This window comes from Artemia sp. Qi Xiang Cuo, chromosome 1, assembly GCF_049724085.1.
Source record: "Artemia sp. Qi Xiang Cuo chromosome 1, ASM4972408v1, whole genome shotgun sequence".
Classification (NCBI taxonomy): Eukaryota; Metazoa; Arthropoda; class Branchiopoda; order Anostraca; family Artemiidae; genus Artemia; species Artemia sp. Qi Xiang Cuo.
Genome location: NC_142794.1, coordinates 38,350,503 through 38,373,510, shown reverse-complemented (window position 1 = coordinate 38,373,510; position 23,008 = coordinate 38,350,503). Strand labels below are relative to the sequence as shown.

The 23,008-nt window shown below is 36.3% G+C and overlaps 1 protein-coding gene across 5 annotated transcripts in view; it reads right to left on the bottom strand.

The window, feature by feature from the left end:
- The window catches only part of Pde8 (phosphodiesterase 8), a 335,405-nt gene that overhangs the window by 193,121 nt on the left and 119,276 nt on the right, over window positions 1-23,008 (bottom strand). For all 5 annotated transcript variants that reach the window (XM_089102287.1, XM_089102216.1, XM_089102070.1 and 2 more), the window contains one exon: window positions 2,212-2,285. In XM_089102287.1, coding sequence (XP_088958413.1) covers window positions 2,212-2,285 — 74 coding nt within the window. The remainder of the gene's footprint in view (window positions 1-2,211; window positions 2,286-23,008) is intronic.

Sequence of the window (23,008 nt, the reverse complement as noted above, 5' to 3'; positions counted from 1 at the left end):
TGTCAAAGTCTGTGGAAGATCCTACTGCATTACAGAATCCCTGAAAAGATAGTTTCACTGATCGTTGCGCTCTATGAAGATAGCGAGTGCTGTGTAAAGACACCAGATGGCCAAACTCGTTTCTTACGCATTCTGTCAGGAGTTAAGCAAGGTTGCGTCTTGTCACCCCTACTTTTCGTAATCGTCATTGATTACATACTGCGAAGTACAAGCACAGACGGAATCCAGCTGAATCCAGAAATACGCCTCAGTGATGAAGACTTTGCTGACAACATCACCGTCATGGAATCATGCAAGCAAAGGCTTCAAGAACTCCTTGACAAAGTGAGGGAGAGAGGTGGCCAGGTCGGCCGGAAAATAAATAATGAGAAAAGAAAATGCATGGCTACCACAGATTCACCCCTGAGCATCACTTGCGGAGACAAACCCATAGAGCAAGTCGTCCATTTCAAATACTTGGGAAGCAAAATAGAAAGCACCGGATCGACCGCAAAAGAAGTGCTCACAAGGATCCGCCAAGCCAAAAGGACCTTCAATAGATTACGGAAAGTTTGGCGGTCCCAAAGCTTCTCTATACGGCTAAAGCTACGACTCTTCAATAGCAATTTTATGCCAGTGCTGCTCTATGCAGCCGAAACCTGGCACCTGAATCAGGAACAAAGAGAAGAATGCTTGGCTTTCGAAAACACATGTCTTAGAAGAATTCTCAACATCCGTTTGCAGCAGAGGAAAACAAACCAATCCATCCGCGACAAGACTGGCCAGCCTCTTGTGACATACATCATAATAGTCCACCGATGGAGATACCTTGGCCACGTAATACATATGGACAATCTCCGACTACCAAATGCAGCGCTCCATTGGCAGCCATTGGGTTCACACCGCAGTGGCAGACCCAGAAACACCATGCGTCTAACGTACCAGACAGATCTCGGTAACCTGCACGCATCAATTCAACTTTAGTGAGAGGATATACTGGCAGCAGCAAACGTGCGGAAAGATTGGCGGCTCCTTCTTGATGCCCTGGGTGCCTCTGGAGGCATAGGCGGATCTAAGGTCTAAGGTAATATATACATATACATATATATATATATATATATATATATATATATATATATATATATATATATATATATATATATATATATATATATATATATATATATATATATATATATATATATATATATATATATACTTTCTAATACCGCTATTAATAAAGAAAAGAAGAAAGGGTAAGATCCAATTTCTTTAGCAATGAGAAAAGCACTAGAGATTAAGAGGCAAATATTATACCATTCTTCTGCCTCAATTCCAAACACAGAAAATGAGTTGACAACTCGACCGAATTACACAGAGAAATGCCTCGCAAATTTAGATCGGACTAGCGGAAAAATTAAATGTTTCTGGATCTCTAGAAGTTTCTTTAAACACCCACAAAAAGGAATTTTATTGACCTACAGATTTTTTTAATGAGGAAAATTTGTCGAAGTTAGCAAGTTTAATGATTCAGTTGAGATATGTTTCAAAATACTTCTTTATTATTTCACTTTTAAAATTGAAACAGGCGTAGGAGGTAAAACATCATTTTGGATAAGTATAAAAGAACAGCGTTCACTAAGCTCTGAATTGGACGTTAGTCTTAAAGAATAGCGCGAATGCAAGAAATTGGAATATCGCCAAAAACGATGCATTTAAACATGAAAAGATTCGTTCAGAGGAATATTAAAAAGCCAATAGAAGTCTTCTTAAACTTGATGTAAGGATCTACAGTAACGCATTTTAAAAGTTTTAAATATAAGACTACAATTTTTTAATAATTGTACGGAACCGCTATGTAAGGAATTGTACGGAACCGCCATGGGCTTGCTACTGCTACTAAAGCTAAATGACGAAGCTCAGATTCATCGCATTCGAAAAATTCAATACAGAATAGGCCTTGGAATCAATTTTGGTTAAATTAATAAAGCAGAAATTGTATCAGCGGCAACACCTACTCTGAAATGCTTCCATATATCAAAGATCAAAAGTGAGTACAACAATACTCAACACAAGTATATTATATAACTAGCAATAGCAATACAACGAAACGACTGACAATTACAACATTCGAATAATCCTATTTTTGGATCTAGTGGATGTTTTGTCCAATATTGCAAATCTGTTCTTGAATATAAAACAAAACACAAAAAAGGATTTTTATTAACTTACTGAAACTTTACGACCAGCCAATTGTCCTGTATCCCGTGAGCCACGAGTCCAAGATATATCATTGTCTGTGCCATCTGAAAAAGATATCACTTTAGAAAACATATCATTAACAAAGCGGAAGGCCGACTACTGACAGATAAAAATTCATTACCTGCGTTTACTTAGACAGTTTACTGATAACATCCAAGTTCTTACGCTAAAAAAAAACAACATATTTTCCCCAGAATTTCGCATTAATAACACGAAAATCAAAATTTCTTAGAAAAATTTATTATTTTCTTTAGTTGTGTTGTTATTGAATTTCTTGCAAAAAACGTTTTTCGCCACATTTTTTTAGTTGGACTTTTATTGGAATTCAAACCTTATCAACACTTTTTAGATTCTTAAAAGAAAAGATTTCTTGTTTGAAATCAACCCTAGAAGACAAAATCGAACTTTAATGTAATCAGCCTTTTAAAAAGTCGATAATGGGTTTGATCGATTTGGCGAAAGGAACCAAATGAAGGAATAATTTCAGTTGGCATGCATTTTCAGTAAGGTTTCTTTCATATGGTATTTTTTGGACGATATGATTCATCTCTCAGACCTGCGGCAATCCTGCCTTTAGGCAAGGCATTCTCGATACCCAGTCTGACCCACTGGCGGATCCAGGGAGAATCTGGGCCCCCCAAGATTTCTTCTGGCACCCTCTTTCCTTATTTTTCACTTTTTTTAATAAATTTGTCAATTTAATTAATTATTAGCACCTTTGTCACATTACCCCCCCCCCCAAGATTTTGACCATTGGCGCCCTTGTTACATTGGGTCTCCCCCAAGATTTTGCTCTAGGTCCACCCTGGACTGACCAAAATGACAAACGTGAGATAAATATAATACCAAAAAGATTTCTTGTGGTAAAGACTTTTTCCTCGCGCGTCTAAGGAATAATTTATAAAAATTAAAGTGTCAATCTGAATAATTTGGTTTAAATTTGATATAAACAGCGCGAAATTATCACTGAGTTGTCTTTGAGCTCGAGGAACTCAGAAATTTTTGTTCGATTCATTAGATTTTCAGATTTGAACTGCATCCCATCTCCATCCGCCCTCTAATGCTTGGATATAGTCCTATAGGCAATAAAAAAAATGCTATCTTATTTACTTTTCAACTTGGTATTACTTAAAATTGTACACCATCAAAACGAGCAAATTTTTGCTTATAGGAAGGGGCTATATCCCAGCATTCAGTGGGGGGGGGGTGCGCTTTAACTGGAAGAAGCGGTGAAAAATCATTGGACAGAGATTTTTGAAGGTGACGAATTTTGTTATTATAGTATTGAATTCCAAGAGGACATAATACACAATGTTCTTTTATTTCTTCCCGTCTTTCTTATTAGGAACTATCCCCCCCCCCCCGAGTTATAAGAGATGAGCATTCTTATGTAAATAAGAGTTGTTTGCATAAGACTTGAAGATAAAGATTTAAATAAGTTTTCACGTGACAAATTAAAAAGTACACATTTGCTTTAACGCAGCGTCCTTAACTATTACTGAGAGCTCCATCTTGGAGCGAAGCTAGCTTAAATTTTAGGAACTGGGTGAACCTGAAATGTTTGTAAGATAAGGGATGATACAAATCAGTAGAGAATCCAAATTTCATGAGATCAAACTGGGCTTGCAACCCCCATGAAACTTTGCAAGCAGGCTTTAAAAAATTGATAGAGTTAAGCTGATTTTTGGGGAGGAGAAAACCATCCTCTCCTTCCGTTTTGAATTTCCTCCAATTAGATATTTTATCCTAATTGAGGAAAAATATCTTCTTTCAGTTTATTTCTAAATCCGTTACAATACGACAGTGATTCAAAATTTACAGTCAAAACAAGCTTCATGTCTTCTGCTTGTGAAAAGCAAGTGAAGCAATTTCTTTCTGAGTTGAACCAGGGATGAATTCTGCATTGAAGGCATTAGACTTTGTTCTTTGTCCCTTAGACTTTGTGACTTTTCCCCATAGATATCTAACACAGTTCTTCAGCTCACAATTGCACTCCAGAAAACGGTTCGATAAAACTTTCCTTGCACCAACGTTAGGAATGTTACGTTGTTTGCTTGAACTGCATGATCCTTCATAATAGGCTACCCTTCAAATGGCACTATCTTGACCACCCGAAACATTTCTGGGAAGTGGGAACAAGGTTTCTGGGTACCGAAACCAGAAGTCCAGCAACAACACAGTCGGCCATGGGTGGTTACCAATTGAACAATGCACTCGTCATAGTCACTGCGTTACTGCGTTAGTCTTGCTGGGTCACTGCGTTACATGCAGAACCAAACTATTTAAAAGTTTAAAATATTCAAGTGCTTTCAGCTTTATCGGTTGAAGTAACAAAAGGAAACCTACTACATTTAAATTCCAATAATTTTAGGTAATGAAGCAAAGCATAAAATTTCGATAGACTTTAGTTACGCAACATTCAACAACTGTTTTAGTGCAATTAGTGTGCAGACGTCAATAAGAGTATCAAAATTACATCAGCGGCCATTTCAACTACTATTACTACTACAAACTCACTGCAGTGCCAAGCCACCTGAGGTCATCAGAGCTACGCACGCTCCTCCACCACCCCGATCTGACTATCTGCTTTTCGTTTGGCCCCAGATGCATGGCTAAAAAGAACAATCTTAGGCAAGACGCCATCCTTCATTCGTAAAACGTTTCCCAGCCATTTCAACCTATCTTTCGTTGTAGCCCTAGAAAGTAGGGTAGAACAACATTTTTCGCAGAGATTTTTGTTTGACGTACGGTCAGTCAAATTGGTACCTAAAACCATCCGTAGACAAATCTTCTTCTGCCTCTCGAAGCGACCTCGTTTCAGACCCATACTTGACCACTATCATTACCGTAGACAGTATTCTAATCTTAACTCGCAGATTTATCTCCATATTCTTCTCAACTTTTTTCTAACTGTGAACTCTGCCCTTCACTATTCTATCTTTTACATGTTCAGTGTATCCACCGTCTCAAATAATAATTAAATAAAAAAAAAAACAAGTTTTTTTAACTGAAAATAAGGAGCAACATTAAAACGAACAGAAATTTTTACGTATATGAGGGGGTTCACCTCCTAGTCAATACCTCGTTCTTTAAGCTAAATTTCGAATTTTGTTCCGATTCTTTAAGAATGACCCCTGAATCACAAAGGCCTTTTAACTAGAATAAATAGCTCCTTTGAAAGTACTGAAAAAAGTCTTTAGCTTAAAGGAGGCGAACCCCCTCATATACTTAATAATTTCTGTTCGTTTTAAGTTTTTGTGTTGCTCCTTACTTTCAGTTGAAAAAACTTGTTTTTTATTTAATTTTTGATCGTTTTTTAAATTTTGCTGGGAAACCCGGCACCCCCTTCACAGAAATGTCCCTTCCCTCATGAAAACATCCTCCATGGAAAGATCCTCCCACTTAACTCCCTCCTGCACCCCACCACAGGAAAAATCCCTCCTGAAAACGTCTGTATACGTCCCAATAACCAATACTATATGTAAACTATGGGTAAAGTTCATAACTTGCAGCCCTTCCCCTGGGGACTGTGCGGGATTAAGTCATCCTCCAAGACACATTTATTAAATTTTCAACTATGTTGAACAAAATGGCTATCTCAAAATTTTGATCGGGTGACTTTGGGAACAAAATGAGCGCGGGAGGGTGCCTAGTTACCCTCTAATTTTTATCACTTAAAAAGGGCACTAGAAATTTTAATTTCCGTTCGAATGAGCCCTCTCGCGATATTCTAGGACCACTGGATCGATTCGATCACCCCTGGGGAAAAAAGACACCAAAAAACAACAAATAAGCACGCATCCGTGACCTTTCTCCTGACAAAAACTACAAAATTCCACATTTTTTTAGATAGGATATGATGGTTTGATTTTCATTAAGAGTCTATCACTTTTAGGGGGTGTTTCCCCCTTTTTTGGAAAATAAGGCAAATTTTTTTCAGGTTCGTAAATTTTGATGGGTAAGAATAAACTTGATGAAACTTCTATATTTGAAATCAGCATAAAAATCCTATTCTTTTGATGTATTTACAGGTATCAAAAATCCCTTTTTTGTAGTTTTGGTTACTACTGAGCCGGGTCACTCCTTACTTACAGTTCGTTACCATGAACTGTTTGACAATGCCCAGGTGAGTGAAGCTATCGATTATCTCACTACCCAACATCACCTCTTCCTCTTCATGTATTTCTAGTCTAAGCAACTTATCCTTCTTAATATTAATTTTCAAACTGTTCTTGCACCTTGAACTCTCAAAACCTCCATAAATTCGTTCATTTTGCTAGTACTTTCATCTAGGACACTCAAACATTCTTGTTACCCCTATTCGCTCACTCGCTTCTTCGTCGGCTCGTTTTGGAGCGTATAGAATCCCTTTGATTAATTGTGAAAGAGATAAATTTCCAATAAGATACCAAATTCCTTCTATAACATAGAGGCTCAAATCGAACACTAACCATAGAAATATTAACAGCCGATAACTTTTAAAGACTAGATTAGTTTAACATACCGTTAACCTTAGATGACGGGGTGATCCAAATTTTTCACTAGTTTCTTAACATTATTTTTAGATTGTAACGTGCTAGGTTAGCATCTTTTGCCCCTCTCTTTCTGTATGGTATGACGTTTTTTGGTTTATCTTCTTTATCTTTATTTTTGGTGTACTTGAACTCATTGTAATAATTGTCAGCGTTCCTTTCGAGCTTAGCTCCCTGCTGGCTTTATTTAATTATTTTTGTTGTTTATATTTGTATAAAATAAAATTTATCTATCTATCTATCAAATCATCTGTATAATCCAAGTATAGAAGAGTTTTACCTTCCCATTTGACTCCATGCTCTCCGATAGCCTTTGCCGTGTTCCTTAGGAAAAATTTCATCAAAATATATATATATATATATATATATATATATATATATATATATATATATATATTTATATATATATATATATATATATATATATATATATATATATATATATATATATATATATATATATATATATATATATATATATATATATATATATATATATATATATATATATATATATATATATATATATATATATATATATATATATATATATATATATTTGCCAGAAGAAACATCATGGATGCGTCTTTATTTGCTTTTTCAGGGGTGATCGTATCAAACCAACGGTCCTAGAACAATGGGAGTGGGCTCATGCGATCGGAAATTAGAAGTAGTAGTGCCATTTTCAAGTGACCAAAAAGATTGGAGAGCAACTAGCCCCTCTCATGCCCCTTTTCCCCAAAAATCGTCCGATCAAAATTTTGGCATAGCATTTTGTCCAACATAGTTGAAAGGTCCAATAACTATGTCATTGGAGATAACATGATCACCAGCAGCCCCTGGAGAAAGGTCTTTAAGTGAAAAAATTTGCCCATTGTGTAGCCTATGTATAGTTTGTTACTGGGAAGCGCTCATACATTTTTCGGGTGGGGTGAACTTTTCAGGTGAAATTTCACACTGGGGGAATTTGCTAGAATTCCAATACAAAATTGTCGACTCAATTTTACTTTTTGCGACTGAAATTTTGCTCTTTGCCGACTCAATTTTACGTAAGAATGTTAAGGGTAATTGTCCGGGGTAAATCAAACAGTTCGTGGTAACAAACTGTAAGTAAGGAGTGACCCGGCTCAATGGTAACCAAAACTGTAGAAAACGGAATTTTGATACCAATAGATACATCAAAAGAATCAGATTTTAATGCTGAGTTCAAATATATAAGTTTCATTAAGTTTACTTAATGAAACCTACCTATCAAAAGTTACGCGCCTGAAAAAATTTGGCTGATATTCAAAAAAAGGGGGAAAGACCCCCTAAAAATTATAGAACCTTAATGAAAATCACACCATCATATTCAGCGTATCAGAGAACCCAACTACGGAGGTTTCAAGCTCCTATATACAAAAATGTGGAATTTTGCATTTTTTGCCAGAAGAAAGATCACGGATGCGTGTTTATTTGTTTGTTTTTGTTTTTTCCAGGGGTGATCGTATCAACCCAGTGGTCCTAGAATATCGTGGGAGGGCTCTAGACCCCCTAGTTGTCCTCCAATAATGGAGGACAACTAGAACCCCTCCCACGTTCATTTTTTTCCCAAAGTCACCCGATCAAAATTTTGAGATAGCCATTTTGTTCAGCATGGTCGAAAATATGATAACTATGTCTTTTAGGATGACTTAATCCTCCGAACTCCCGGGGGGGGGCGCTGATAGTTATGAACTTCACCCAATGTTAACATATAGTATTGGTTATTGGGAAGTATACAGACGTTTTCAGGGGGGATTTTTCTGGTAGTTGGGGGGGAGTTGGTAGGGTTTTTATGTGAGAGGATCTTACCACGAAGGAAGTTTTCATGGGAGAAGGGACATTGCTATGAAGGGGGCGCCGGATTTCCCATTATTATTTAAATAAAGATCAGAAATTATATACAAAAAAAAACAAGTTTTTTAACTGAAAGTAAGGAACAACATCAGAACTTAAAACGACAGAGAACATTACGTATATGATTGGGTTCATCCCCTAGTCAATACCTCGCTCTTTAAGCCAAAGATTATTTAGTACTTTCATAAGAGCTATTTATTCTTATTAACGGCATTTGTGATTAAGGGGTCATTTTTAAAGAATTAGAACAAAATTCGAACTTTAGCTTAAAGAGCAAGGTATTGACTAAGGGGCGAGCCCTCTAATATACGTATTAAAAATATAAGAATATAGAGGTTCGTTACGTAAGTTAATTCGTAAGTTACGTATATTTATTACTAATAAAAACGTTCGTAAATAAAATTAAACAGGTTTTGAAAAGGACATTTAACCAAATAAAAGTAAAATTAATATGCAATTTTTTTTTTTTATTATTCATGTACGGTGAGCCAAAATCAAAACCTGCATTAATTCAAAAATGTTCAAAAATTAAATAAAAAAAAAACAAGTTTTTTTTAACTGAAAGTAAGGAGAAATATTAAAACTTAAAGCCAACATAAATTATTCTGTGTCGGAAAGGGGCTGTCCACTTCTTAACACCTTACTCTTTACTCTTAAGTTTGAACTTATCACAACTATATTTTTTTTTAAACAATAAAAAACTTTAGCGTAAAGAGCAAGACGTTGTGGAGGGGGCAGCCACTTTCATATACGGAATAATTTCTGTTCGTTTTAAGTTTTAACGTCGTTCCTTACTTTCAGTTAAAAAAAACGTGTTTTTTTTTTATTTAATTTTACTCAAGATTGAATTGCTAGAGGATCTTTCCGTTGGGGAAAAGTGGAGCCGGATTTCCCGGCATTATTTAAAAAACGATCAGAAATTAAAAAAGCAAACAAATTCAACTCAAAGTAAAGAGCAACATTAAAACAAGACAAACTTAAATTATTACGTATATAAGGGGGGTTGCCCCTTACTCAACATCTCGCTCTTTATGCTAAAGTTACAACGTTGTCCAAATTTTCAAACTCCTGAAACACAGGGATCGCTTAATTAGAACGATAAGAAGATATTTTTAAGTACCAAAAAACTTTAGCGTGAAGAGCGAGGTGTTAAGGAGGAGGCAACAACCCTCGTATGCGTAATAATTTCTGTTCGTTTTAAGTTTTAATATTGCTCCTTACTTTGCGTTGAAAAAAACTTGTTTTTTATTTATTTAAGGAACATACAGATACGAATGCTCTACCTTTTTCTTATCATTTGATTGGTTTGGAGACCACCACTCAATGTTAGGATCCGTCTACACGCAAGGGGGGTCCACTCATTACATGCTCGGTAAATGTCTTCATGTCCATTAGTGCATAGCTCAAGTGTACATTTAGGTACAAGAAATACTTAACATCCAGAGCAAGAATGTTTGACAACCCCTTTGACCTTAAGGAAATCAAAGTGTTTGCTACAATGACTTCCCTACGACCTATTTACTAACTTTCAAATCCCGGAAACAGGAAGCAGTGGTCCAGAATTCCTAATAAGAAATCATTGTATCCAAGACGCTAATAACAGTACAAAATGAAAATCCTCTCCACGAATTAAAGTTTATTTCCAAACTCAAATGACTATTTATTCGACTTGTTCAGATTAATCCTTAAGTATCAACTCGTCAATATTTTTAAAGAAGGATTGTCAAATCCCTTGGCCTAGAAGAATCTTGGAATATTAGGCAAATTGGTTAGAATATTACACGTTTTTTAAGTTTTGCCTCGAATTTTTCATTTTTAAACCTTAAAAGCCTGGGATTGAGAATTTAGATCTTTGCTCATAGAAACTTTTGCAGCTGTTTTGGAAGAAAAATTTTAATGTAGGCTACATTCAGATATTTAATTCAAAATTTTTTAAGAAGCTTTTCAAGAACTAATTACTTCAAGAAGTTAGAATCGAAAATGAATTAAACCCAAAATTGGCCAACTTTATTAGATAGAAAGTGTAAATGCACAGAGCAAACCTTGCTGATTTTAAAAATATTTAATCAAAATCTGGTTATTTCTATTTTTTCTGCTTTGACCCACGTGATCTAATAGCAAAAAAACTTAAGAAAATTGGTTATGAATATAAAACATTATTGGCCAATCAAGTGTCTTCCCAATATTCAAAATTTTGATTTTGGTTTGTCTTTTCAATAGTATTTTTGACTCATTTCATTTAAATGTGCACAATGATATTCGATTCTAATCACACTCGTGCGCTCTTAACGGAATTGAGAACCCTGAGAAGTAAGTGACCATGATAGCCGAAAATCGGCCAGAAAGTGGTTTTACTCCAAAGGTAAAGAGTATGTTTGGCATCTGAACCGCACAACTATCTTTCAAGAGGTAGAGCTGTTACAATATAGTTTTCCTGCGTTTTTACATCATGCCAATTTCTTGGTCTGTCACAAATCGTCTAAAATTCATAAGGAACTACTAAGCAAAAGGTTTCTGGTCATAAGAAAATTCCCCCCTCATCCATCCCTTGATGACACCCATGGTGGTGATTAGAGCTACAAACAGTTTGATCAATGGCTAGATTCTCCATAAGGCCAATCCAAAGATTTTTCCAAAATTTTGGTATGGACATCCAGGTGACAATACTTGTCTGAAACACCACTCCTTTAGGGAGATAGTCTGATGATGGGAATTTAGTATCCTCTCCCTCCGCCATATAGAAACCAGACTGGCCTTGGATATTTGTCTTGGGATTAGTAAATTGACCCTAAAGAGAACGAGATCCCCCTAAGAACCTACCAACCAGGTGCTGTTGAAATCGAATAACTTCTAGGGAAAACTATTTAAAAACAAGAATTAAGGTCCTCCTCCAGGTCTCATTCCTTGCAATAGTAGGATTGGCTCCAGACCTCGACAACGTTCAAGTAGGACACTTGGTTTTATATTCCACAAAATCTAATGTATATCTAACAGCCTGTGTTGGTGGATGTTGAGATGAAAATAATGGAAGGAGTCTGACTCTCTACGGTTGCTACATCGAGTGAGGATCCACAAGCAGCAAAACTCGGACATTGTCTCTTACTTTCCACCAGGTTTAGTTGAGATCCTACAACCGATTGTTGTAGATGCCCAGATGAAAAGAATCTAGGGACCCTCTCCGTCTTCCCCTCTAAATATTGAGTAGCATCAAGACGCCAAAAAAGGGCACCGAGAAGTCTATCTCTTACTTCTCACTAATTTTGGTTGGGTTCCAAAGTTCCCTTCTGGTAGATGTGCTGATGTAAATAATTCATGTACCCCCCCCCCTCCCCCCCAAAGATGTTGAAACAGACTTAGACTCCTAAAAGACAAAATTAGAGCATTAACTCCTACCCTTCAGTGGGCTTGGTTGGGATCCACTGATCCCTTCTGGAACATCCTTTGACAAAAAGAATCTAAATCTCCATCCTTCTCCACAAAGGTAGCATCGGTCATAAACTTCAAAAAGACAACAATAGCACATAAATGTTACTCCTCACTAAGTTTGCTTTAGGCGTGAAAAACTCTTTCAGACAGATGTCCACATGACAAGAATTTAGAGGCTCTTGTTTCTTTCCCCAAAGAAGTCAATTCAGATCCTAGTCCCCAAGAAGCATAAACAGGACATTAGCCCTTAATTCGTGAAGAGTTTCGCTGAGATTCAACAACACATTCTGGGAAACGCTGTGGGGATAAAAGTTTAGGCAGCAGCATTCCTCCCTCTTCCAAAAGGTCTGATGGAATACCGGAGCTGATTGTCAAAAAGCATAGCCAGAACACTGGCTCTTAATTCCTAACAAGCTTGGTTGACATCCGGCTACCCTTTCTGGTATATGCCCTGATGACAAGAATCTGAGAGCCCCTCCCCACATAGGCCGGATGTCGACAGGAAACCCAAACAGCACAACTATAAGACTAGCTTTTACTTTGAACAAAATTTGGTTGATATCTTACAGCCCGTTCTAGAAAATGGGCATGCGGAAATATTCTAGACCCCGTCCCTCCCCCATCTACAAGTCGGGTTGCACCTGAACTTATTCCAATCTAGTTCTGAGCCCACGCTTAATCTGTCCACAGTTTCAGTAATTTCATTTCAGAAAGTTTGCTGGAAACTAAAAATTTCACACAAAGAAAAATATTGGATTTTAATTTTCAAATTGACATTTCCAGAGTTATTTCCTAGAAATCTAAAAGAGATAGAGATCCTCGACCTCAGGCCTCGAAGAGATAACTCTATGATCGAAACATTGACAGATACACATTAAATATTTTATGGTGGGCATGTGCCCCAAAAACAGCCCCCTAGATTTCAACGGAAATCCTAGATAACCTGATTTTATTTATAGAAAAAAAAATAAACCATTAAAAAAATGTCAAATACAGAGGGGGGACCCACCACTTATTTCTCACGGAGTATCTGAAACGAAACAATTAAACACCATGCTTCCATGTTGCAATTGAATACCATGTTGCATACTTATTTCTAACTCTGAGGTTAGAAATAAGTTACTGAAGATTATGAATATGATTTTTGAAAAAGGTGAAGTACCAAATGATTTTAGGAAAACATTAATTAAGCCACTTTATAAGAAAGGTGATAAAAGTGAGTGTGGTAATTATCGAGGCATTAGTCTGATCTCGGTAGGCAGCAAATTACTTAGTAATATGATACTTTTTAGAATGAAAGATGCCGTAGAGAAAATTTTAAGAGAAGAACAGTGCGGTTGTAGAAAAGGTAGAGGATGTGTCGACCAAATTTTTACTCTTAGGTTAATAATTGAGAAGTGACTGAGTTGTCAAGTCACTTTGGTCCTTAGTTTTATAGATTATGAGCAAGCATTCGATTCTGTTGATAGAAGAGCTTTAGCAAAGGTTTTATCCTTGTATGGCATGCCAGAGAATCACATTGGAGTGATTAGTCCTGTGCAAGAGAATAATTATACTGTAGCAATTGTAGGAAATGAGGTCAGCATCCGGCTTCCCATTAAATCAGGAATTATATAGGGCTATTTTCTTTCTCCCTTTATATGGATTATACTGATGGACTTTGTATTGAGGAGCACAGGAAAGGCAATGGGAGACCAATCAGATGGGGAGGAAAAAGTCTCCTGGACTAAGTCACTAAGGCTAGGAATAAGTGAGGATGAAAAGGTGATGTTGGGTAATGAAAAAATTGATCAAGTGGCTGCTTCACTTATCTTGGTAGTATTATTAGTAAAGATGGTGGGAGCACTGAAGACGTTAAAAGTAGATTAGCCAAGACTCAGGGTGTTTTTTCACAATTAAAAAAAAGTTTGGAAGAGAAGGAAGATAAGCCTGCAAACCAAGATTAGAATATTAGAAGCTACAGTGATGACAGTAGTCAAAAATGGCTCTGAATCATGGGCGCTTCGAAAAGCGGATGAAGATCTGCTAGATGTTCTCCAGAGAAATTGATTAAGGATTGTTCTGGGTACCCGCCTGACTGACCGTATTTCAAATAGTAAACTGTACAAAAAGAGTGGTTCAGTCGCTCTTACAAGAGCTATAATGTAGAAAAGGTTTGGATGGGTAGGTCATGTTTTGCGACAGAAGAATGGCAGATTGCCGAAGGTTTTCCTTTTTTGCTAATCTTCTAGTGTTAAAAGGTAAGCGAATCGTCCTCGTCTGGGGTGCGAGGACGTCATAAAGAAAGATTTATGAGGAAATGGGAACTTCCTGGGAGGGTGTAAAAAGGGAGGCTTTGAATAGATTGGGATGGATGAGGAGCGTGCGTAGCTGTGTCGGCCTCAGGCAGCTTGGTGCTGCGGTGAGTTGTTAGTAGTAGTAGTAGTTGCAGACCAATTATTTGTCATTTTTAGCGCCAGGTATTCGGTTTACCTATCATTTCAAAGCCACAAACAAAATACCAATTTGTTTCCCAAATCCAGTTCTTCAACAATTAAAGACTGTCAACTTTGAAATTACTACATCATTTGGGTCTTAAATGCCTCTTTATTAGTAGCAAAAAAGCTAAGAAAACAAAAAGGAAACTCTGTTTTATGCACTTTAGATTCAGCAATGACTTGGTAAACCTGTTGAATTTAATGTTTAGCGTATCACAGCATAGCAGCCTAGTAAAAAGATAGCTTGTCTGGAGCAAGAGCATTCGTCTTTAAACAACAAAGCAGCATTGCACCACAAATCAAAAACAGATAGTAAAAGAAATAAATTCAAAGGCGCCATGGTGACCAACTCAAACCTCGCGCACAGTCAGATGCCATTGAACAATCTCTGAAGCAATAACGATAATTACAATATCCAGAAATAAAAATACTTGCATTTAAATTGCTTTAAACGTTGTGAATTCAAATGTAAAAACGACAACCAAATTTGATTGCGTTCGTGTTTAAAGAGCAAGCACTAATTTATTACATGAATAATGATGGATGTGACGATAATTAAGAACCAATCACTCAATTTTTAAACAATTTCTAGACCCATAATTTTCATCTATTCTGCATAAACCCATTAGCTCTGCTTGCAGAAACGTCTTATGCCAATGTGCTCATTTTGCTATTTATCACGATTTCAACCTTAGACAAAATTCCTCCTTGACATTGATGGTACTATATAAGGGTGCGTAGCACCCACTTAGCTACAAGGATGTAAGCAACTGTGGATATAATTATTAAGTGGAAGTGACTGTCGGCATCGAGTTATATCACTCAGTTTACTAAGAAAAACTGAGTCTCTCTCTCTCTCTCTCTCTTTCTCTCTCTCTCTCTCTCTTTCTTTCTCTATCTTTGATTAGAATGTTAATTAATAAACGAAGAGCGTTTGATAAAGTATAACGTTTATTGATACGAATTTTTTCCAAGAAATATAAAATAGAAACACAAAACAATATGAGGAAAACCTCAATAAATAGTCAAAAGAGAAAAGAAAGCCTCCGAAACAAAGAATACATTTCTAAAGAACAATGAAATTTTCATGCTTCTTTTGAATCACACTGAATGTTGCTAGGAGCAATGGGAGAATCTAAACAAAAACCAAAAAGGATTATGATGTTAGCTTAAAAAAATATAAATGAAGGGCGTATCAATGAATGGTCTGTTTTTCAGAAATGCATCTTCTTTGGGAGGACACCTTAAAAGAGTAGTGAATTTGGCAAATCGATGAACTCAACGGAGAGGCAGAAAAAAACCTGGCTACACTGTACCAAACATATGTTTGCGAAATGTCCAGGAATTTGTTTTTCTTAATTCTCGGTTTGAAAACAGAGGTTGTGTACGAACGACTTTGCAAGTAGGGAGTGGCTCGGCCCAATAGTAAACAAAATTCTAAAAAAAAAATGATAATAATTTTTACATCAGAAAAACAAACAAAAAATCATTATGCTTAATGCTACCCATCAAAAGCTACGAGCCTGAGAAAATTTGCCTGAGATCAGGAAAGGGCTCATTCGAACGAAAATCAAATGTTCTAGTGCTTTTTCTAAATGAACAGAAAGATATGTAGAAAACTATCCCTCTTCCCACGTCCCTTTTCCCCTGAAGACATCGGATCAAAATTAAATAGGGTCATTTGATTCAACATAGTTGAAAGGCCCAATAACTATGCCTCTGGGAATTACATGACCTCTCCCCAGCCCTTTCAAAAAGTGCTGTAAGTTATGCAATTCGCCCATTCTTTATATATCTAACCGTGAATGTCCGAAATTCGTGAATGTCGGCATTCACCAATGAATGTCCGAAATACATTTTTTCTCCTTGGATTTAGTCAGAGTTGCCAGTCAACTTTTTCAGTTTAATGCAAGGTTTGATGATGACAGGTTAGGTTAGATTCGGTTTGGTTGGGCTAGGTTAGGTTTGACCCATTTCTAATATTTATAGCCAAATTTAACCTAACCTAAGTTAATCTAGCCTAGCCTAAATTAGCATACCCTAACTTTAACTTGTACCACCACAGTTTACATAAGACTGAAAAAGCTGACTCGCAAAGCTAATTGAGCCCAAGCAGAAAAAAAAAGAATTTCGGACATTAACCGGTGAATGTCGACATTAACCAGATTTCAGACATTCACGGTAACATATATATATATATATATATATATATATATATATATATATATATATATATATATATATATATATATATATATATATATATATATATATATGTTATTTGTTATTGGGAAACAGTCAGAAATTTTTACGGGGGGATTCTCTGTCGGAAATGGGAGGAGCAGATTTTCCAAGGGGAGGGGGGTGAAATTATGTGGGTAGGAAATTTTTCAAGGGGAATTTTACTTGACAATTTTTGTACAGGGAAGATTTCCTAGCGATCAGAAATTAAATACAAAACAAGTTTTTTTTCAACCGAAAGTAAGGAGTAACATTAAAACTTAAAACAGACAGAAATTATTCCGCATATGATGGGCGTTGCCCTATTCTAATCCCTCGCTCTTTACACTAAATTTTGACTTTTTGTCCCAATTTTTTAAGAACGACTCTTGAAACACAAGTACAGTTAAACTGGGATGACAAGTATTTTTGAAGAACTTTGACACTTTAGCATAATGAGCGAGGGAGGAGGAAGGGGCACCCCCCTGCCTTCATATACGGAATAATTCATGCTCGTTTAAGTTCTAACGTTGCTTCTCACTTTCAGTTGAAACAACTTTTTTGTTTTTCAATTACATTCAAGATCAATTTGAGGCTAAGGAAGATAAAAATGACGAAAAGGACCATACTTGTATTTAGAGGAGATTTCCACTGAGATGCATTCATAGCCCAGCCCCCCCCCCCAAAAAAAAAAATTATAGGGTTAGAGACGGAAGCAAACACAGGGTTGACCAAAGGGGGTCAGAAGCATAAGGTGTGTTGCTATTTAACCGAGAGCGGTCAAAGCAGGAGAGTACATATTCGATAATACAAATTGGAATCATTATAAACTAAGTATAGCATGCCCTCCTTTATATTAAAATGTAACTATGAATCCTGTTTAAATAAAAAAAAACAATTTTTTTTTTAACTGAAAGTAAGGAACGACGTTAAAACTTAAAACGAGCAGAAATTATTCCGTATATGAAAGGGGCTGTCCCCTCCTAAACGCCTTGCTCTTTACGCTAAAGTTTTTTATTGTTTAAAAAAATAGAGTTGTGAGAAAGTCAAACTTTACCGTAAAGAGCGAGGCGTTGAGGAGGGGATAGCCCCTTTCATATACGGAATCATTTCTGTTCGTTTTAAGTTTTAACGTCGTTCCTTATTTTCAGTTAAAAAAAATTGTTTTTTTTTCATTTAATTTTTGAACGTTTTTGAATTAATGCAGGTTTTGATTTTGGCTCACCGTACATGAATAATTAAAACAAAATTTGAATATGAATTTTACTTCTATCTGGTTAAATGGCTTTCTCGAAAGTTGTTGAATTTTATTTATGGATATTTTTATTAGTAATAAATATGCGTTACTTACGAAATAAGATACGTAACGAGCTCCTCCATTCATAAATTTTTAATACGCAAATTAGGGGGTCTGCCCCCTAGTCAATACCTCGCTCTTAAAGCTAAGGTTCGAATTTTGTTTTAATTCTTTAAAAATGACCCCTTAATCACAAAGGCCGTCATTTAGAAGAAATAGCTCTTATGAAAGTACTAAAAAATCTTTGGCTTAAACAGCGAGGTATTGACTAAGGGGTGAACCCAATCATACACGTAACAATTTCTGTTCGTTTTAAGTTTTGATGTTGCTCCTTACTTTCAGTTGAAAAACTTGTTCTTTTTATATTTAATTTCCTATCTTTTTTTAAATAGTGCTGGGAAATCCAGCGCCCCCTTCATAGCAATGTACCTTCCCCCATGAAAACTTCCTTCATGGAAAGATCCTCCCATATAACCCCCGACCCACCCACCCCCCCCACTACCAAAAAATCGCCCCTGAAAACGTCTGTATACTTCCCAATAACCAATACTATATGTTAACATTGGGTAAAGTTCATAACTTACAGCCCTCCCCCCAGGGACTTCGGGGGATTAAGTCATCCTAAAAGACATAGTTATCATATTTTCGACCATGCTGAACAAAAATGGCTATCTCAAAATTTTGATTGGGTGACTTTGGGAAAAAATGAGCGTGGGAGTTGTCCTCCATTTTTTGATCACTTAATAAGGGCACTAGAACTTTTAATTTCCATTCCAATGAGCCCTCCCACGATATTCTAGGACCACTGGATCAATACGATCACCCATGGGAAAAAAAAACAAACAAAGAAACAAATAAACACGCATCCGTGATCTTTCTTCTGGCAAATAATGCAAAATTCCACATTTTTGCATATAGGAGCTTGAAACCTCTACAGTAGGGCTCTCTAATACGCTGAATATGATGGTGTGATTTTCATTAAGGTTCTATAACTTTTAGGGGGTCTTTCCCCCTTTTTTCGAAAATCAGCCAAATTTTTTCAGGCGCGTAACTTTTGATGGGTAGGAATAAACTTGATGAAACTTATATATTTGAAATCAGCATTAAAATCTGATTCTTTTGGACGTATCTATTGGTATCAAAATCCCGGTTACCATTGGTATCAAAATCGTTTCGGTTACCATTGAGCCGGGTCGCTCCTTACTTACAGTTCGTTACCACGAACTGTTTGATGTGGGTTATTTAGATAATTTAGGGCTCTTATCCCACGGGCTATACTTATCATATCTTCCACAGGGACCCGCTTTTTAGATCTTTCTATGTTCTTAGTCCCCAGTCCCTCCAAAACCCAATTTTGGTGGCAATATAATTTATAAAAATGCTAAAAAAAAACAATTACAAGGGAAAGGTGGACTTAAGGTTTAGATTTTGGTCAGTCATTTTCCGATCTTAACGATTTCTAACGATTAGGATTTAATAAATTAATAACCTTCCCAAAATAATTCCCGATTAAGCATAAATCTGAAGAGGTACAATATGCCTATATGTGAGAAGTGAAGGGGGCGGGTTAGGAGGTACGGAACTACCTTAGTGCCACACAATTATTCAGATTGAAAATTCTGGCACAACTTGGATTTGAATAAGGGTTTCATGTTCACCATTTGCGAAGTATCCATTTAAAGAGTTTTAGTTTTGGATAAACCAGACAATAAACCACAGAAGCTGCAATCAGCTAGCTTGGAAACCGATAAGTATGCTTTGCGAAGAAAAAAAAATAAGTGTTCAAAGATGGAGATAACGAAGATGTTTGACACTTATAATCAGCAAGTTCAGAATAAACTTATGGTAAAAAAATGTACCCGGGTACGGGGAGCATGGGCCCATAATATTCAAGGGCTACACTTTGGATCTTTCACTCATTTGGACTGAAAATACAGATTTTAAACTTATTTTACTAGGTCAAAGATTCATAAAATGTATCTACGAAGTCTCTTTTTCAAGGATTTTACAAAAAAAAACTTTAAAAACACATGAAAAATTTGTGTATATGCGTTTTTGTCACTTTTCAACGAGTCAGAAAAAATTTCGGAGGGAATGTTCAAATCCACTACCCCCTGGAAACGGCCTTGGGCCCTTCACTCTTGCAGACTGAAATGTTGAATTTCTGTATGACTTTCATTACATCAAATTTCATTACATATCTACCTTTCTTTTAAACATAATTATGGAGTGTCTCTTTTTTAATGGCCATTTACCCCGTGAGCTACACATTTGTACCAGAGATGCATTTTTTGGAGTTTACAGAGTCATTATGTAATGTACCATACATGGAAAAATAATTACAGCTATGCGATGAAGTTGACAGGGAAATACTGGACGATATGTAAGCACAAGATATGGGTGAATAATCTTAAAAAGCAAAGTTCATAACTTTGTAATCTTTTATTTTTTCCATTCAAGAACCATCATCAATATATATATATATATATATATATATATATATATATATATATATATATATATATATATATATATATATATATATATATATATATATATATATATATATATATATATATATATATATATATATATATATATATATATATATATATATATATATATATATATGATAGATCAGAATCAATTTTGGAAAAAAACTATTTATGTAAGTGACGTCATTTTTATATACAACAGTATTACAATGACGTTGTCACGGGCTTAAAGAGCAAAAAACTGGTAACTGCAAAAACATTTGTACATATTTTGAAAAGGGATTAAAAAATTCCGGAATCTTAAAAAAAAAAAAGTTTGAAGCTTAGTAGAAATCCTTGTTAGAAATCGGTCTTGCTGTAATAATCAAATATCTTTGAATAGACACAGTATGAAAAGACATTAAATTGCATAAAGAGCAAAAAACTGGTAATTGCAAAAATATCTGTATATATTTTGATAAAGGATTACAACAATTCCAAAGCCTTAGGCCTAAAAACAAAAATCAAAAGTTTGAAGCTTAGTAGAAATCGTTGTTAGAAATCGAACTTGTTGTAATAATCAAATATCACAGACAGCGCGCTAGCTCTGCCTAAGTAAAGAACGATGTGGGCACAAAGTGTTTTTTTTTCAGCCGGGCACTTCGTATCAAAGGGGTTGTCATAGAAACTTCGAAAAGTGCTCATTCGATTGGAAATTGGAGTGGCTAGTTCCCTTTTTAATAGTCAAAAGTGATTGGAGGGCAACTAGCCCCCCCACGCCCATCATTCCCCCAAAAACACTCAATCAAAGTTTTGATATAACGATTTTGTTCAGCGTAATTTATTTATAGGTAGGAAATATGATTCTGAGAAGGATAATCCTCCATATCGCTTAATACAATTGTTTCAAGTTAGACCCTTGGGGCATATAAAAGTCTTATGTATGACGTTACCGTAGAAGCTTCAAAACAGGTTCATTTGATGGAAAATTCAAAGGGCTAGTACCCTTTTTAATAGTCAAAAGTGATTGGAGGGCAACTAGCCCCCCCCCACGCCCATCATTCCCCCAAACACATCAAATCAAAATGTTGAGATAGCCATTTTGTTCAGCGTAATTGATTTCCAGATAGAAAATATGTTTTTGAGGAGGACACTCCCCCACAACCCTAAAGGCAAGGGTTTTAAGTTATGCCCTGGGGGCATATAAGGTTTTTATAGAAGGCGTAGTCGTAGAAACTTCAAAAAAGGCTCATTCGATTGGAAATTCAAAGGGCTAGTGCCCTTTTTAATAGTAGAAAGTGATTGGAGGGCAACTAGCCCCCCGCCCCACGCCCATCATTCCCCCAAACACATCCAATCAAAATCTTGAGATAGCCATTTTGTTCAACGTAGTTGATTTCCAGATAGAAAATATATTTTTGAGGAGGACACTCCCCCAAAACCCTCAGGGCAAGGATTTTAAGTTATGCCCTGGGGGCATATAAGGTTTTTATAGAAGGGGTCGTCGTAGAAACTTCAAAAGGGGCTCATTCGATTGGAAGTTGAGAGAGTTCTAGTGTCCTTTTTAATAGTCGAAAGTGATTAGAGGGCAACTAGCCTCCCCCCCACTCCCATTCTTCCCCCAAACACTTCGTATCAAAGGAGTTGTCGTAGAAACTTCGAAAAGGGCTCATTCGATTGGAAATTGGAGTGGCTAGTGCCCTTTTCAATAGTCAAAAGTGATTGGAGGGCACCTAGTCCCCCCTCCCATGCCCATCATTTCCCCAAACACATCCAATTAAAATTTTAAGATAAACATTTTGCTCAGCGTAGTTGATTTACAGATAGAAAATATGTTTTGAGGAGGATACTCCCCCCCAAACCTCAGGGAAAGGGTTTTAAGTTATGCCCTGGGGGCATATAAGGATTTTCTAGAAAGAATTGTATTAAAAACTTCAAAAAAGGTTCATTCAGTGGGGAATTCAAAGGGCTAGTACCCTTTTTAATAGTCGAAAGTGTTTGTAGGGCAACTGGCCCCCCCCACGCCCATCATTCCCCCAAACAAATCCAATCAACATTTTGAGATAGCCATTTTGTTCAGAGTAGTTGATTTCCAGATATAAAATATTTTTTTGAGGAGGACACTCCCCCCCCCAACCCTCAAGGCAAGGGTTTTAAGTTATGCCCTGGGGGCATATAAGGTTTTTATAGAAGGCGTTGTCGTAGAAACTTCAAAAAAGGCTCATTCGATTGGAAATTCAAAGGGCTAATGCCATTTTTAATAGTCGAAAGTGATTGAAGGGCAACTGGCCCCCCGCCCATCATTCCCCCAAACACATCCAATCAAAATCTTGAGATAGCCATTTTGTTCAACGTAGTTCATTCCAGATAGAAAATATATTTTTGAAGATGACACTCCACCAAAACCCCCAGGGCAAGGATTTTAAGTTATGCCCTGGGGGCATATAAGGTTTTTATAGAAGG